The sequence below is a fragment of the Xiphias gladius genome, chromosome 12 (assembly GCF_016859285.1).
Source record: "Xiphias gladius isolate SHS-SW01 ecotype Sanya breed wild chromosome 12, ASM1685928v1, whole genome shotgun sequence".
Taxonomy (NCBI): domain Eukaryota; kingdom Metazoa; phylum Chordata; class Actinopteri; order Istiophoriformes; family Xiphiidae; genus Xiphias; species Xiphias gladius.
The window spans coordinates 15,503,828-15,520,981 of record NC_053411.1 but is presented as its reverse complement, the minus strand read 5'-3'; the positions used below and the strand labels follow the sequence as shown (position 1 = coordinate 15,520,981).

The 17,154-nt window shown below is 41.7% G+C and overlaps 2 protein-coding genes across 2 annotated transcripts in view; both read right to left on the bottom strand.

Annotated features, from left to right (window-relative positions):
* The window catches only part of tnfsf10l (TNF superfamily member 10, like), a 58,323-nt gene extending 53,899 nt beyond the window's left edge, over positions 1-4,424 (bottom strand). Inside the window, exon 1 of the mRNA XM_040141049.1 lies at positions 3,901-4,424. Coding sequence (XP_039996983.1) covers positions 3,901-4,149 — 249 coding nt within the window. The 5' untranslated portion in view covers positions 4,150-4,424. The remainder of the gene's footprint in view (positions 1-3,900) is intronic.
* Positions 4,425-12,117: 7,693 nt separating this feature from the next.
* si:dkey-171c9.3 lies at positions 12,118-16,686 on the bottom strand. The gene is made up of 2 exons (XM_040141302.1): positions 16,651-16,686; positions 12,118-13,586 (listed from the first exon to the last, which is right to left on the bottom strand). The coding sequence occupies exon 2, from the start codon at positions 13,578-13,580 to the stop codon at positions 12,669-12,671; it is 912 nt and encodes a 303-aa protein (XP_039997236.1). The 5' UTR covers positions 13,581-13,586; positions 16,651-16,686; the 3' UTR covers positions 12,118-12,668.
* Positions 16,687-17,154: the final 468 nt, after the last annotated feature.

Sequence of the window (17,154 nt, the reverse complement as noted above, 5' to 3'; positions counted from 1 at the left end):
CAAAGCACCACGTGCCTACGAACCTTTCTGGATTTCTGGCTGTAATTTTCAATTTAATGAAGTTCTTCCACACCATTAAATCCAATAAACCGAGTGAGTGATTCTTTGGTTCCTTAACTGTCAGTTACAGATTTTTTCTATAAAAAAGCCTTTAAGTTTAGAAACCTTTTTTGAGCTTTTAATCCTGAATGTTAGCCAACAAACAAGAAGAGTTCTACGTAGGGCTGCAGCTACTGGTTATTTTCATTATCGATTCATCTGCCGAATTTTGTGATCTATAAAATGTGTGTGTGTGTGTGTGTGTGGGTGTACCCATCACAGCTTCGTAAAGACCAAGGTGACGTCTCCGTATTGCTTGTTTTTGTCCGACTAACAGTCCAAAACCCAATGTCTATTTGATGCACTGTCACATAAACCAGGAAATAAGCAGCAAATGCTCACAACTGAAGAGATGGAGCCGGAGAATGTTTTGCCTTTTTTGCTCAACTGATTATCAGAGTGGTTTTCCGACTGATTCCTGCTCTTACCTCTCATTCTTACTATTAGCGTTGTGTTAATAATTTGGTATTTGGTGTTTAAGAGCTGACTTAAAGCAATGGATTTTTACTTCTGTCTCTATGCTTCTGTATGCAACTGTAACTTGAACAGTCACTAAGGTGTGCCTCTCATTTAAAGTATAATTTATGTCTGAAGTGACTGGTTTTGCACAAACCGCCTCAATCCGGAAGCAACGGAATATAAAAACCGACAGAGGACATGCATCCGGGAGACCGGGATCTTCTGTATTTACGTGTGTTTTTGTTTGTGTGGGAATGCCACAGCGCTGAGGCAACACTGGAGCATTCCTCATTATATGATGTTCATTGTTCCGAGTGTCTTTTGTCTTAGCCAGGCTGGCACGGGGTGTAACTCCACTGCAATTCAAAGAAAGGCCTGTTTCCAGATTAAAAATAGCTGGCCTTCGCTTGAGAACCAGGGGATTCCCCACATGCAGATACATAGCTCCATGTTTTTCATTTTGTCTCTGTCCAGGATCATCTCGAAGCTATTCCTTATGACTTCCTGCCACCTCTGATGTTTCAAAGAGAAACTGAAATCAACCCATGATCAAGTTAGAAAATAGCCTTTCAATCCATTAATAAAAGTCCGGATTCATTTATGTTCTCATCACTGAAGTTTATATAAAGGCCTGTGTCATTTTTAACACATTTCTACAGATGTCTTTGCTGATTAAAGATGCTTTCATAACAATAAGTCAATTGGAAACAGAAACAGCCAAAGTGTGGTGTAATTGCCTTTATATATTTTCCTTTTCATGACAAGAAAGCAATAAAGGGTCAAATGTTTTCGCAAAATTTTGATGAAAATGAGAAAGCACAGTGACTATCGGCAGGAAACTGCCCCTAACATGCAAAAAGATGTACTACACATCTAACCTTGTTGTTAAATTTGCCCTAAAAAGGTCTCTCAAACTGATGTTTCCAACTGGCAGCTATGAGGCCTAAAGGGCTGACATGTCAGTGTATGATATGAAATACATTCTGACCCTCTATCTGCACATAGTCACTCGTGCCATGAATGTGCCCGTTCTCCCTGATCATCCAGCTACTTCAAAAATCAGCGAACACAAGTCACTTTATAAGTCAAGAAAAGAACATGTCTCTCAGCTATATCGAGCTATTCAAAGCAGCGTATCACAGTATTATACCGTAAAGTATTTCTGGCCTGGATTTCCCCTGCTCGGTGAGGCCTTGTCTTTTTTAACCCAAGGACTTTACACCGAAACACCAGCATCTAGTTTCTCATAAAGCTTTGATCAATGACGTGACAACCACTACATCTGCAACGGCACTTTTCCCAAGAGAGACGCGCCAGACACGGTGGGGACAAAAGATACCTGGACTCATGTCTCCACTTGTTCGTTTAATGTCCCCTGTGCTGACGCACCAAAAAGTTACAGATTTGACCCTTTCAGTGTGCAGACGTTTGTCCATCACGCTGAACTCTCTGACGGCTCCTTCGCTGTACGCCACTTTGGATGAAAGCAGCAGCTAAAAAGCCTGAGATGTAAATCGTTTAACACCTGTTTTTGAGCCCTAGCTGCAGAAGCACCAGAGGCGATGCCAGATATCGGTTTTCTTCTTCCCCGGTCCCAAGGGGAATTGTGCGGAAAACTAGCCGTCTTCCTCAGCCTCTTCCCGGTCCATGAAAATGTGGCAGAGAGATGCTCAGGTGTTTACATTTCAAGGATGAAGTTTTCCCCCCCGTTCTGATGCAGGACACACGTGCCCGGCCGAGGTCTTCAGCAGCGCCCTCCCTGTGTAACTTTATCGCCCCAGTTTCAACAGCGAACGTCCCCCGCTGAGGGGAAAAGCCGCACACATCTCACATCGTCTCACAGACGTCTGCTCTCAGGCGGAGACGCGGAGTACACCGCTGGAGCCAGTTTCCCCTATCAGGCGGAGTAGCCGCACAGTTAGATGAGCCTCTTTGCTGGGATTCGTTAATCATCGGGATTGTACCTCAGTTTCCAACTTCACCCCTGCAGATTTTTCCAATGACCCATATGTACCCTCCCCCATGTTAGGGTATCACAAACCATATTTAAACACTGCTCACTGTAGACCTCACCTCAACACATGCTCTCTATGTGTGCGTGTGTGTGTGTGTGTGTGTGTCAGGCAGATAGCTTTTCCTTGATAACAAATTCATAACAGAGAGAGGAGGAAGACGCAGATGTTATTGTGGACCTTTATCAGTATTATTGCAACAACATGAGTCTCAGTCTGGCCGACAAACACATCTCTCCCATATTTTCTGCCTCGCAACCCTGAACACTAATAACACAGATGAGGGACTGGCTTTGAAAGTGATGAGCTCACTTGTCACCGCGTACTTCCCCCTGCCGGGGATAACTGAACAACATCTCAGGGGAGGCACTTCTGCCTCTCCAAAAAGGCAGACTCAGCTTGGGCACAGACAACCTCGTCAGTCTTTACTCTCAGCAACTGTAGCAGTGGCCGGGGCGACGCTAATTGGCTTCTCAGAGGGAGGATGCAAAACCTCAGTTGTGCAAATACTGCAGCAAAATCTTTGACTTAAAGACTGTGGGAAATACTGCGGTGTGTGTGTGTGTGTCTATTAAAATACCTCTGATCGTGGTACGGTCACTATGCCGGTCACTCTGTTTTCAAAGCTGAGAATTCCAGGCACATTACAAGTACTTAGAGAGGTATTATCTCCACTTGTTTATCGCTGCATATTTGACTTCTGCACACATCTGTAACCTACTTTAAGGCTGTCCTGCTCTACAGCTCCTGGCTACTTTTAGCCTACCCAAATGGCTCCAATATGTTCCTTTTACGCACGCCATTTAATCCGTTTAGTCGGATAAACACTGCCGGACAGAGAGGCTGCATATTCCCCCCTCTGGCTTGATTGCTTGCAAATTCCGGGTTGCGGCGCCTTAACCGGTCAGAAAAACGGGGGCGAACTTCGCCAAAGCTCCTCCAGAGATGAATTACTCCCCAAACGAGCATTTCGCTTCATCCCCTGCAAACTGCAGTGAGATTTCTACGTTGACGTGCGGCAGCTGTGCTGCTTAATAGCGTGATTATATTGTTACTTTTTGTTTAAATGACAACTCTATTCCAGCCAACGGCTTACTATTGTGCACAAATGTGGCTATTTCGTAGGGTTTCTCAAGTGTCACTATAGAAGTCAGAGTGAATATGTGACATTCAAGTACAAGTTAAAACTCGTGCTCGTGTTTCTTGCCAGTTCGGTGCGTAATAGCGAATTTCTCCAGGCTTTCCTGCTCTCAAACGGCGACAGAAACCCCAACATGTGGCGCAGAGTACAGCACATAAACTCTTAAAGCGAGTGGAAACTAGCTCTTACCTCCGATATGGACATGTTCAGGTAGACAAAGAGCCCCGTGGTGGAGGCAATTTGCAGCACCACCACCACTATCACCACCATCGCCACCCACATCTTGGACGGCGCTTCCTTGCGCCTCGTCCCGCTCGGCCCGCCGGCCGGGACCATCATGTAGGTGGTGGACTCGCTGCTCACCGATCTGAAAAAATCCTGGTGCTGCTGCTGTGCGTTCGGAGTGGCCATGGCATTCCCGACGCATGAGTAGACCATAAAACCAAACAGCAAAACAACAGCAGCCAAACAAACGGCCTCCGCAGACTTGACCGAGTGACCGAAAATTGGACCAAAATTAGATCTCCATGCGTCCGCAGCTGCCACTGGAGCTTTTCATTCGGAGCTCGGCTGGAGAAGCGGGGAGGGAGAGGGGGAGGGGGGGGAAGAGGAAAACGAGCCGCTGAGGAGAAAGACGACCCGAAAGTTAAAGTTTGGACGTGTCCATGTCTGCTCAGCACGCTGCTGCTGCGTAAAGTGGGAGCTGCTGGAGGAGGCAGCGCTGGACTGATGGGCGCAGCAAAGAGGGGCTGGCTTACCCTCTCCATCACCCTGGAGCTGTGGAGGAATGCTCTCTCTCTCTCTCGCTCTCGCTCTCTCTTTGTCTCTCTCTCTCCCCCTCTTTCGGTTCCAGCAGTGCTGTCTAGGCATAGAACACTAATGCCCCACATTACCCAAGCAGAACAAACCAAGAAAAGCATGAAAATAGAGGGGTTTTTACAATGACGTTACATTTAACCCACTTTTTTTTCTTCATTATTTGCCAACAGTCAGTAACGGAAATTGCTTTTTTTTTGGAGTTCATGTCTAAAAATGTTATTTTACCTTCGTGAACTAGGGCCATCCCATAGTTAGAACAGACTGTAGATTTCATGCATTTCTGTGGTCTATGCCAAAGGTTGCATTTTTCTGATTTCTTATCCACATGTGTCGCGATTTATTTTTGTTTTGTTGTTGTTGTTGTTGTTGTTGTTGTTGTGGTGGTGGTGGTGGTGGTGGTGGTGAGACGGTCTGGTGAGTTGAGTGATCGATGTCCTAGGCCTCAGCCCCGGGGTTGAGGTTGACAGAGGGCGCTGTCTCTCCGCGGGAGATTTTAAGAGCAGATCAGAGTCAAGGAGAGCTGAAACATTAGTCGATTAATCAGTTAATAATTGATTTAACTGTAGAAGTCTTTTTTTTTCCTCCATCAAAAAGGTAAGAATTTCATCGGTGGCAGCTTCTCAAACGTGAATATTTTCTAGTCTTCTCATTCCCCAATAATAATAAATTGAAAAACCTTGTGGTTATGGACTGTTGGTGAGACAAAACAAGCTTTTTTTTTTTTCTGACACTGTATACCGAATGATCAAGGGGTTAATCAACAGCAGATTAGTCAGTAACGAAATTAATCATTTGTTGCAGCTGTGGTTTCAAGCTTGTCTTAATAATGTTTGGTTTATTTTAAATAATAAAAAACAAATGCAAACAATGTCTCCCTTTCTCTCGTAATCTCTGTTCCCTGGGCCGCTGCCTCCGGTGTTTGTTCGTGTGTCTGTGCTCTATTTTAGAGCTTTACACTGTTGGAGAGCAAATATTTGCTCAACGCCCTCCAGTTTATCACTGTGAAACAATTGTAGCCACGATTAAATATTTAAATGTAAGTTTCCAAGAACATCACAAAGCTGCCCTCAGGCCGCTGGCTGAGGAGACCTTCACTCATGAAACGATGGATGCGACATCAGGATTTCATTGCTGTCCGCAACTGAAAAAGCGGTAAGATCAGCTTCGTCCACATGTTTTGTCTTTGGACACAGAATCATGATACGACTCATATTTTCCCCTAAACAGACAAAAAAAACAAAGGCTTTAAAGGAAGGCGAGAGGTGGAAACCGTGTTTACAGTCCTGGTCTATACAGCGGTCTTTCCTTTGTTTCCCCTCCATCACCACAAACAGTTGGAAAGCAGTGTGTCTTTATTGTGGATGGGAGGCAGAAAAGCTTGGGTCGCTGCCAGTGCAACAGCTCTGGACCATCACAGGGCCACGGGACTTTTCTCCTCTGAAGACTTTGGTTGGAAGAAACAGTAATTTATTAATCAGGACCAGGTTCAAACAAGGCTGAAACCAAATCAAGAGACCAGAGAAAATCGAGTTGAAGTCAACAGGAAGAGATTTCCTTTTAATTTAAACCACTGCTCTTTTCTATTTTTGTTTCCTTCTATTGAAGAGTAGGTGACATGTCTATGTGTGACACTCTGCAGCATCGCTTTTGGATCTGTGAAAGTTTTTTTTGTCAAATGTGCATGGCATCCAGAAAAATGGTCCCAGGTTCTCTTCAAGCAGACTACGGCACAGTCCCTCAGGTTTTTCCACCAGATGTCAAAGCCATCTGTTCCGCTGGCTGAGATTTGACATGCCCGGACTCTCAGTTCGAATCTCGATGGCCGGGGAGGGGGTGCTGCGGTCTGCAGATGAGACGGGATAAGATTCGGGCTGAATGTCAAAATATCAAAACACACGTGGTCAAATTCACAGCATTGAAAGTTTAACAGAGAGGTGAAAGAAGTCTTACAGTGTTTTTTTATGATAGAATTGACAGTGTTTTGGGTTTGAAGTTGACTCCTTGAGGCCGGGTTCTGCCACAACTGTGAGAAGTGACCGTATCTCGATGATATCTCAGCACTGCAAGGTCATGAATTTGACCCATGAAACAGCCAAATCTCTAATAAAGTTTACAAGAGGACAGTACTTAGCACCTGCACTGATGCCCCTCTTTCCAGTCTCAGACAAAAGTTTCCAGTATCTGTCAGAGGTTCACCACAGACAGCATCCCCCTGGGAAGACCTCCGGAGTAGCGATGCCGAAGGGAGAGGAGACTTTTTGTTATTTTAATGATACTCCAGCTGAAATCTATCTTTTGAGAGCGAAACAAAGCCTGTGGTTTGGATTCACAGTAGTTAAAATGGATTCACAGCAGAAAGAAAGTCCAAGAAAATTTCCATGCAAACTTCTCAACTGAAGTATTTGATGGATTGCGATTAAAATGTTTGCAGAGACACTAATGATCCCCAGGATGAATCCTACTGACTTGAGTGATCCATTGACTTCTCCTCTCGCGCCACCATGAGGTTGATATGGCTTTTAGTGAAATTTCTTAACTACTATTGAATGAATTGCCATGAAATTTGGTACACGTATTCATGGTCCCCACAGGATACATTGTAATAACTGTGGTGATCCCCTGACTTTTCAACCTAGCGTCATCACCAGGTCAGAATTTTAATTCGTCCAATTCGCCAAACTGATCTGGGAAAGAATTGGAAAGAAATGCTGCATATCATGTCTAATGTTTGAACCGAGGACTGATAGGGAATTTGTGTACTTTTGTTTATGATCAAATACCTGCAAACCAAATGAAATTCCCATTAGCCTCAGCTGTGCTTTGTGTTTACTGCTAGCTTGCAAATTTTGGCACGCTCACATGCAAAATTAAGATGATCATGGTAATTGTCTTTATTAGCATGTTACCATGCTGATGCCCATGTTTATCTCAATGCACAGCTGAGCCTAAGAACAAGACTAAGGGCTCTTAGCCTTTTTGTAAAACACCCGCAAAGTATTAACAGGTTATTTTCTGTGAAGATATAAAATATTTGAAAGAAACATCAATATATGCCAATAAATGATTGTAAAAGAAGATGTTTTTTCATATTCAGGAAAAAGGTTGAAATCTATATATAGTGCAGGGGATGGAATATTTTTTCATCAGTCTTTGAGGATTCTGGAAAAACCTTCAGAACAGCCGTAGACGATCTTCTGGGTTTTTCAGGGATCGTGACAGGCACAAACTGGGGGCTACTAAAAGCCAGGATGGTGACATTTTCTAACCCCATGCTTTGTAGTAATGAAAATAACAAAGCTTTTGTCAATAAAGCTTTTGCAACGGTCCTCCAGGGCAACACAACAGAGCCTCTCGTGACCTATGGCTTAAACAGAGATTTCAGCCTGCTTTCTCCACTCCGCGGGTGTGCTGATCCCATCTCACTCAGAATGATGAACTCAGAGCCAGTAGCCAATTGTAGTGTCACAAAATGGACTGGATAGCTGATCTCGGCAGTTTTGAACTGCTCTTCTTGTAGCCACCTACGCTGACACTGAAAATAGATTGGTATCACACCTGGGACTAATAGTATCTCCAGAGTTTCTTTAGCTGTTCTATCATGTAGGAAAATTCAGCTGAGCATACTTGCTTCTTTTCTGGTAGTGGCTCCCTTCACATTCAAAACTGGAAGCCGCTTAGAACATTTGTGGGTTTGGCAGGACATCACTATCTCAGAAAGTTAGATCAGCAGTCCAGCTTCTTAAATCATATGGCTACAGCTCCCTGAGATCAGATCAACATAATACTTTGCAAAGATGTTTAAATTTTCACAGGTTCAGTCGAATCTGACCTCACAGAAGCTGAAATGTCCAATATGGTAAATTAAACTCATCTGGAAAAGAAAATGGAAACAAATGCTACATATTATGTCGAATGTTTTAACCAAGGACTGATAGGAATTTTTGTCCACATTTATAAAAAAAAAATAAATGAAAAAAAAAGTACATATCCACATGTCTGAGCTGTGTGACTGTGACACAGCACTGAGAGGCACACAAACAAGATCAAGTGGAGTCTTGGTGAAAAACAGCCGCAAGGAGGGAAGAGGAGTGAGGAGAGGAAACCTACCAAAACTTCAGTGTTGCAAAAAACTTAAATCCTCTAATGGAATATTGTGAAAGTCAATGTCTTGCTATCAAAATGTATCTTTTAATACAAGTATTTTGCAAAAAAAAGAACTTATAGCTGCACTAATCAATATTTCTATATGAACAATAGATAAAAAGACAAAGTGTAATGTAAAAAGGATCCGTTGTAGTTCCCACCCTGCTCTATGGAATGATTTAACGTCTTCAAGGTTTTTTTTTTTTTCTGGCCCGCGACTTTACCGTTTTTGGTTCATTTGTACCGCTCTCATCAACCATGTCGTTTTTCAGCGAAAAAGCACAATCTACGTCGTGTCCAGCACACAACAGCAGATAGACACAGTCAGTGGCTAGCTGGTAAACTCTCAAGAGCCAAATATTTCCCCTAAGAACTGGTTGGGACCGAGAATAGAGCTACATGGAGAATGAAAATTGGACTTATATTCGTCAGGTGGCCAAAAACAGGACCTTAAGTTAATGCCAATGTTGCTAATGTGGCTGTGTGCTGAATGCGTAAATAAACTAGTTTGGTAACACATTCGCCCTTAACTTTTCAAGGTGAACATATCTCCATGTTGTTTACACCTTGTTGTGTTGCCCCCAAGTGTCCAAAAAAAAAGATTAATACTGCTTTAAATACTCTTAAATGTACATTACATGTTTGAGACTTAACCTGTACAGTTACATATGTTGAAATAGCTGTGAAGTGACTCTGTTTCTGTGGGGTGGCTTGAATTTAATAATATTTCATATTTTATTAACTTTCCTGTGTTTCAGTGTTAGACCTTTTTCAACAGATTAACAGGTGACTTCAAATGTCAGATCAATGAAATGAAAACTGTATGTACCATAGTTGAGTGAAAGCACCTTTAAAAAAAAAAAAAAAAAAAATACTTTTGACTTGTGTAAGATTAATGTATTTTCAGGAAGGAGAGTATAAATGGTACATATCTTAAATCCTCCCCAACGCCGTGAAAAATACTTCTCATGATGACATATGGTGTAATTTGAGATATATGTCCTACATCTGGTGAAGGAGCACTTATAATGGGTGGATCCATTGAATTTAGGTGGTGGTTTGTCCGTCCCACTGGGGACACCGGGCACAAATAGTACCTCTGCCGTTTGTTTCCTATAATAGTATGTAGAAACCTTCCTGCTATACATCATCTGCGTGTCATCATGCTTTTCCCCTTTTCCATCTCCTCCCTCAGTCCCCCTCTCTTTCTGGCAGCCAACCACCACCTGACAACACAAGCATTTCTCCAGATGTGTGTGTGTGTGTGTGTGTGTGTGTCCTCTGACACCACAGCTGTCGACCCAGCCCTGTAGCTTATCTATGTGCACGTGTCTCAGTGTGTACATGTGTGAGTGTGTCAGTCAGTTAGCGTCCTGTGGTGAGAAATCATAATGGTGGTCAGCAGCGGGAGTTAAAAGTCCACATTAAGCATTCCGTGACATATGTATCAGACCCAAGGGACCAACACACACACTGCAGCCAGGTCAACAAGTGTGTATTGTGCTCTGTTTGTGTGGCCCAAATTAACAGCAAAGTTTTGTGACACTTGGCTCTAAAAATCTTCAACACCAGTCAGAAGATTTAAAAAATTGAGTGATATGTGTACTTTATTTCCATAGATATTTGTGCCCATAGAAGACATTTAGATGTGTAGATGGTCGGATAGCTTCAGGTAGCCCCTCCTCCCATTTAAAAAAAACAAAAAAACAAAAAAACAAATTGGCGATCCGACATTCGTGCCATGATTGGCCAGCTTTGCGGAGGTCAGAATGGAGCCAGGGATTGAACTTCAGTCTCTAGTGCTTTTCATCCTTGGCACATCTATTTCTCTGACTTTTTATGTGAGCAGCATCATTCCTTAAGGTGCTGTATTAGCCACTCAAAAACAGACTGGACACACACCTGGTCCAACATCAGCGTCTGAGTATAATAAACTGCTGTGCGTTGTTTTTGCTTCTGAGAGTCTTCGAATTCACAGATCTGTTTCTCAAACCAGACCGCCTTGATCATATTTCGTCATCTCAACAGCACCGAAAGCAGTATCCACCCACCAGGACAGCCCCCTGCATTTCTTTAACCCAAGGCTGATAAAGAAAAGTCAGACAATCGCCAAAGTTACTACAGTTCACCCTGAGAGAGACTTCAATGTCTGTACCAAAGTTTATTGTAATCCATCCAACAGTTGTTGAGAAATTTCCTTCAAACCACAAATGTGAGCCTCATGGTGGCGCTAGAGGAAAAGACGAGGGGATCACCAAAGTCAGAGGGATTCATCCTCTGGTTACACCGAATGTTTGTATGAAATTCCATTGCAATCCATCCAATAGGTTTTGAGATATTCCAGTCTTGACAGAAGTGTTGAGCTGACAGAACATCGTTTCCCATCCCTGCTTCCATGTTGCTAGTGCGATTATAAGATAAATTCTCAGTCTTAATAAACGTTGAAATCTAAATCCCAGTTGTAAATGGAAGGGAGTCGTCATATATGTTACTAGTTTGTGCTCAAACTCCTTGTTGATTCATTTTTGTCCCAATGAGATTACCTCGTCAGAGAGCTCACACACTATTTGTGCTGACACTGACTTTGTTTTCTCTCCCACTCACTCCATCTGTCTTGGAGAGAGAGAGAATTATTTGCAGATATGTGTTTTTGCATTTTCACGCACAAATGCAAACATACGAATGTAAACATAAGTCTCTGTGCCTGTTTGCAACCCTGATTGCTAACCCATTTTCTTCAACCAAGATGTGTGCATTTAATTAGGCTTTTTTGAATAAGTGACTGACAAAATGATGACTAGGAAGAACAGTTAAACTCCTTATTCGAAACTGTTCCTTAAAGGTTCCGCAAAGCTTTTTTTCTTTCAGTGAATTTGGCAGTCTCTGACTGTGTTCAAGTAGTTGGTGAGAGAGAGGAAAGAAAACAGGATTTTTCTTTCTTTGCAGGCTCACATCACTATTTGGTTAAGCATCACGGCGCCCTTTTCTTCCAGGTCTGACCTCAGTGGGTATGAAAATGAGTTCCAGTGGACAAATTCTTCCCGAATGCCAATATTCAGCTGAGTCCAGGGGATGAATGGATCACCCTGCATCTAACTTCCCAACACCGCACTCGATTATAAAGCGGTGTAATTCACCATTCACTTGTGGTGGGATAAAAATTCATCAAACGCCTACGATGCAGTTTCTTTTGTTGTAGCTGGATTTAGAGAAGTTACGTATTGATAGTGTTGTAGCAGCACTGGGATTACTTGTATCTTTAAGAAAAAAGACCTTACTTATGAAGCAAAGCAACAACAAAAAAAAACCAAACCAGGTTATTAACAATGCACATAGACAAATCAAACTTCCACAATATTATATGCATATTTATAGCAAAACATTTTTTTCATAATTGGAAAACTGAATTAACTCCAGTTGTTGTCAGGTACTAAAACAGGTTAACCTTGCTGATTGTCATGCTGAAAATACCCAGGAACATTGCTCTTGTGCCGCCATCTAAAGGACATGTATGGTAATTACTGTTGGAGCCCAGTCAAAATTGCATTCTCAGCCATGACTGTTTTCCTTCCATTGTACTTTTTATCAGTCTTGGAATAAAACCATTACCTTTGGTTTATCACCAAGCATCTAATGGCAGTTTCCGGGTTATGCATGTCGTAAAAAGTGCCACAGTTTATTTAAGCTGCTAGCCAACCATCTTTTTGTTGGATCTGTGGTCATCCCTTAGCAGTAAATGGGTAATATTTCCGAATCAACCCCTTAATCTGGATGAGCGCTAACTGAACTTTATTGAGAAATTTATGGTGAAAAACATCACCTTCAGATTATGGAACAATATGATTGTTGCAGTAATGTAATTTAAATGCCAGTCAGTGTGGTAGTCAGCCTGAATGTAACATGTGGGTCGATATCAATAATTCTGTTCTCTTGTGAGTGTATGTACATGCCAGTCTTCACAAATACACTATGATCATATTAATTACATTAAAACTCTAGAAAGTCATTTTAGCTTCATCAAGGGAGGAGGTGATGATAGTTTCAGCCAGATGACGGGCTAGTAGATCAAGATCGTTATCGTCTGCTATCTGCTCTCTGCCTTTGGCACTCAGGACCCAGTCTATGATGTTACATGAAAGAGCCTCTGCAAACGCCTCCATCTTGGCTCCATGCTGAGGCCCTACTTCAATGTAGTCTCTTGCCAAATCATGTGTGGACAGTGAGTGTATCAGATGCTCCATTAACTCCACCCGGGGGGAGTTGACAGAGCCAACATCGTCCTCTTTGTCCTTTGGGGTTGGCGGAGGTGGTGAGGGCAGGAAAACCTTCGCCAAGCCTCCTTTCAGCTTCCGGGCGAAACTGTGTCTGCTCCTCTCAAGCTCAGGGAGGAGAGGGGTGGTCGGAGGGGCGTCGGGGTAGTCGAGGGATCCCACGACAGGGAGCCCTGACTGGGACAGCGGCAGGTGGTAGGGCTGCATGTCTTTGGAGTTCAGCAGTTCTTTATCCGGATCGACCTCTGTGTCCATGGTCAAAAAGTCTTGTTCTCTTCCAGATTCATCAAAGAAAGCCACGTTTTCAGCCTGTTCTTCGTCCATCTTTACCCCAGGTGATCTTGAACTCTGGAAATCCTCGACATTATAACCACCGCACACTTCCCTCAGAGCAATCTCAATCACTGCTGACGCTAGCTTGTCCGCTAACGTCTCCTTCTCTTGATTAGAACTGGAAACCTCAGGTTCCACCATTTCCCTGGGGCTTATAGATGACTGGATTATGTTCTCTGCCATATTTTGGGCAAGCTTCTCAAGAAACCCAATATCTGAGGGCTTTTTCCTGAGGCTTGCAGGAACGTCAAGGTTTTCCAGATTGGGCTCTGGCACCCTTGAATCTGCACTCACTGCCTGCATCTGATCCTGTGAGGATAAAAGCAATAATGTCAGTAAAAGGAAAGATATTTTTTTCCAGGAGCCTCTTTTTTTTTTTGCACCCCAAGAATTTGTTGAAACCCAGTAGAAAGTCCAAAGATGGCTTGAACCACTGCCACGTTCCTATAATTAGTTCATTCTGTATTTTTTTGTTTTTTTTTATTAGAATATTTCTCGCCAACATGTTCCGTTAAAGCCAGGAGGGACATAAATATTTCCCCTCCAAGGTGCAACATTTCCTTCTAAGTCTATGCTCTGTTCCATTTCTACATTCCTTGCCTGTTTCAGATTACAGAAGAAATAGATAAACTACAAATTGAAGGAATGGCGTGTGCTTAAGAGTGTAATCGTGACTCATGTAAAAATAGAGGAAGAAAACAGAGGGACAGAAAGAGCAGAAAACCCCCTCTGCAGCTTCAGATGGAAAGTAAGATTGAGGCCTCTGACCACAGCCTGTCACCATATGAGCTGTAAGACAGCCAGGATGTGACAAGCAGGAAGTGGGTACTAGATCAGCACAAGAATAGTATGCTGGTCCATATAACAGCAGCCTGACATTTTTCTAAAATCAGTATGTACACATCTGTGGTTGATGTAGGTCGAGTTTTGTTGAATAATTGTAAAGTCAAGGTGGCAAAACAGAAATGGAGCAAAACAAACGTTACATTAAAAGTATTATGCTGTCGCTGATGCATACATTGAATAATACATCTGTGTTAATTTCAAAACAATAGAAAAAAGCTTTGGACAGACACATGAATGTCTGAAAGTGTCTGTTTCATAAGGCTTGATTCAGCAAACAAGAGCGTAGATTTTCACATCCAATGACATACTAACCCTGCCAGTGTGTTAGAGCAAACATTTATAAACACGAAAAAACATGGAAACTCATGCCAGCTGTCCTTGTCCTCCAGGACGTGGATTCACAAAGCTGTATTGTTATGTTTTAGCACTGTTTTAGTCAGTCGTATGGATGAAGTCCAGACAGTCTGACTATCTTGCAGTAGGATTCTTGAAAACTCTTTTTTATCTATTGTTAAATCTATAGTTCAAAATTGGGGAAAATACACTTCTTTGCGTTCTTGCTGACAGTTAGATGAGAAGATTGATACCAAGGAACAAATCCGTTAGATAAAACCATGTAAAACCACATTTCGTTTTTACACTTTGGTTTTTGTATGGATTAAAAGTTATATAATGTGTCAATTAGTGTTGAACATGTGGACAGAGCCAGGCTGTTTACCTCTGCTTCCTGGCTTTATGCTAAGTGACGCTATTAGCTCGCTGTAGCTTATTTACCATACGGCCCTGAGAATGGTATCGATCTTCTAATCTAACTCCTTTCTATTCCTTTAATTCAAATTGTATTATTTTTAATGTTTAGACTTTGATTTTACCCTGACTGCTATATTGTTTTTTTTTTTTTTAGCTAAATGTGAGAAAATGTCTGTTAATTCTGGCCCCACACGTGTATTTCCCAAAATGTAGGACTAATCTTTTAATCTTTAAAAATAACTGAAAATGGCTAAGAATTGTTTACGTAAAAAAGGGGAGCCTCAAATCATATTTATTTGTATGTATGAGAGAGATTGCCGGATAGATAGATAGATAGATTCACTGCATTGTGCATTTTTAGTTAAACATTAGGCAAGCTAGCGCAGGATTTGGTAGCATAAGTTTGCTAATGTAATAGAGGTTAGCAATTGCTAACATTTCTGTTGACCTTTTTATGTTAAAGTTGTAAAACTTTGTCTAGCTGGAAAAAAAATACATTGTCATCAAATTTGTTTATTTAAATTACTGAAAATATATATATTCTATCTTTTTCAGCGTGCTAAACTAGCATGCATCACTGTTGCTAAGTAAATTGGATTTAATGATGTTTTCTGACTAAGAGAAGTAGAGGAGACAGACTTTGAGAAAGTAATTTTGAAAATGAAAATAAAACCCTCGATACCTTCCTTATCTTCTTGGGTTAGCACTGCTCCTACTACTATATCACTGATATTACTTTAAAAGGACTTTGTTGAATCCAGCCATTGATTTCAGGATTCACATTTTACAGCCACGTTTGCAATCAAAATGATGGTTTGATTCTAGCCTCCCCGTGATCAATTTGATTGATTTGTGATAGGAATTTAATAAAAATGTGACTCAAATCAGGTTACGTGATTCTCTCTCTCTCTCTCTGAGCTCTATCTCCGTCCAGCCAAAGCGAATGACAGCAACACCGGGTATGCATGCTACTTTATATGATAGCTTAAAACCTTTGTCCTGCCATTACTACAGCCTGGGATCAAAATGTACAGGGCCCAGAGAGGAGGGTAAGATGGAGAATGAAGCGCAGATGTGGAACAAATTACAGCTAAAACAAGGAATGTTTTCTCTTGGCAATCTGACTTGGACATCCTGATGGGCAGAGGAATGTTTATGAGATGAGGATGCTCCTTTTCGTGGGTGTTCTTGTGTTACACAACCCTGCCTAAACAAATGCTCATTTGGTAACACCAACACTTCACCTACAATCTTTTTTAATACCAAAGCAAAGTTTCTACATAACCGCTCTCAGTAACTGGCACAAAGGAGCTTCAGTGCATTGCAAAATATTGTTGGAAAAAACGCAGTGCCTCAGTTGACCTTTTATAAAAACTGGATTTCTACCACACCCATTTTCAGTGTTTTGTAATGAAATATGACAAATCCCAAGATAAATAAAAAAACGGCACAGCAGCATTTAGGGTTTTGGTATCCACTTTTTCTGATAAATTACCAAAACTATTTCCCAATGTATCATCTTGGGTCTTCAGTACTGCAAGAAATTAGTTCATCTTTGTTAGCCAAAGAAAAACTGGACAAGCAACAGATTTAAAACTACAAAAATAGATAGGGTGAGAAAATAATTTATTGTGACACCTGGCAAGACTGAGAAGGAATCTTGAGGGCCAGTTGGACAAGATTAAAACCAAACGTTACATAAATGTACCATAAAATATGAAAATAAGACACAAAAAATATCAGGCAGCCCGTACAACCTGCACGTAGACCAACTTACCAGTTAGTAAGAGTGATGGTTTACTCTTTGGCGTCTCCACTGCAAATGAGTTTATACGGAAATGGTTTGACAGATGTATTCACAAGTTCCCCTCACTTCCTGTGTGTGTGTGTGTACAGACAGAGAAAGTAGCTGTTTTTTTTTTGTGTGTGTTTTTAACATCAATCTACCTCAATGACAAGAGGAAATGCATAGACATTGTGTAAACCTACATTGGGTTTATCTAAAATGATTCTGCCTGAGGTCAAAGTGGTGAAGAAGAAGACTAGGAGGAGGAGGAGGAGGAGGAGAAGGTACTTTTATGGTTTATTCCACTTTGCTACATGGCAACAGCCGGACAGTTTCAGGGGTGGAGGAAGTGTTCAGGTTCTTTACATAAGTTAAAGTAATACCACACTGTAAAAATACTCCATTACTAGCAAAAGTCCTGCATTGAAAATGTTAAGTTAAAGTCAGTAAAGATAATTAGGAAAAATCCACGTAAAGTGTTAAAAGTACTCAATG

Coding starts and splice junctions, on each gene's coding strand:
- si:dkey-171c9.3 (XM_040141302.1), bottom strand. CDS start 13,580: ATGCAGGCAGTGAGTGCAGATTCAAGGGTGCCAGAGCCCAATCTGGAA.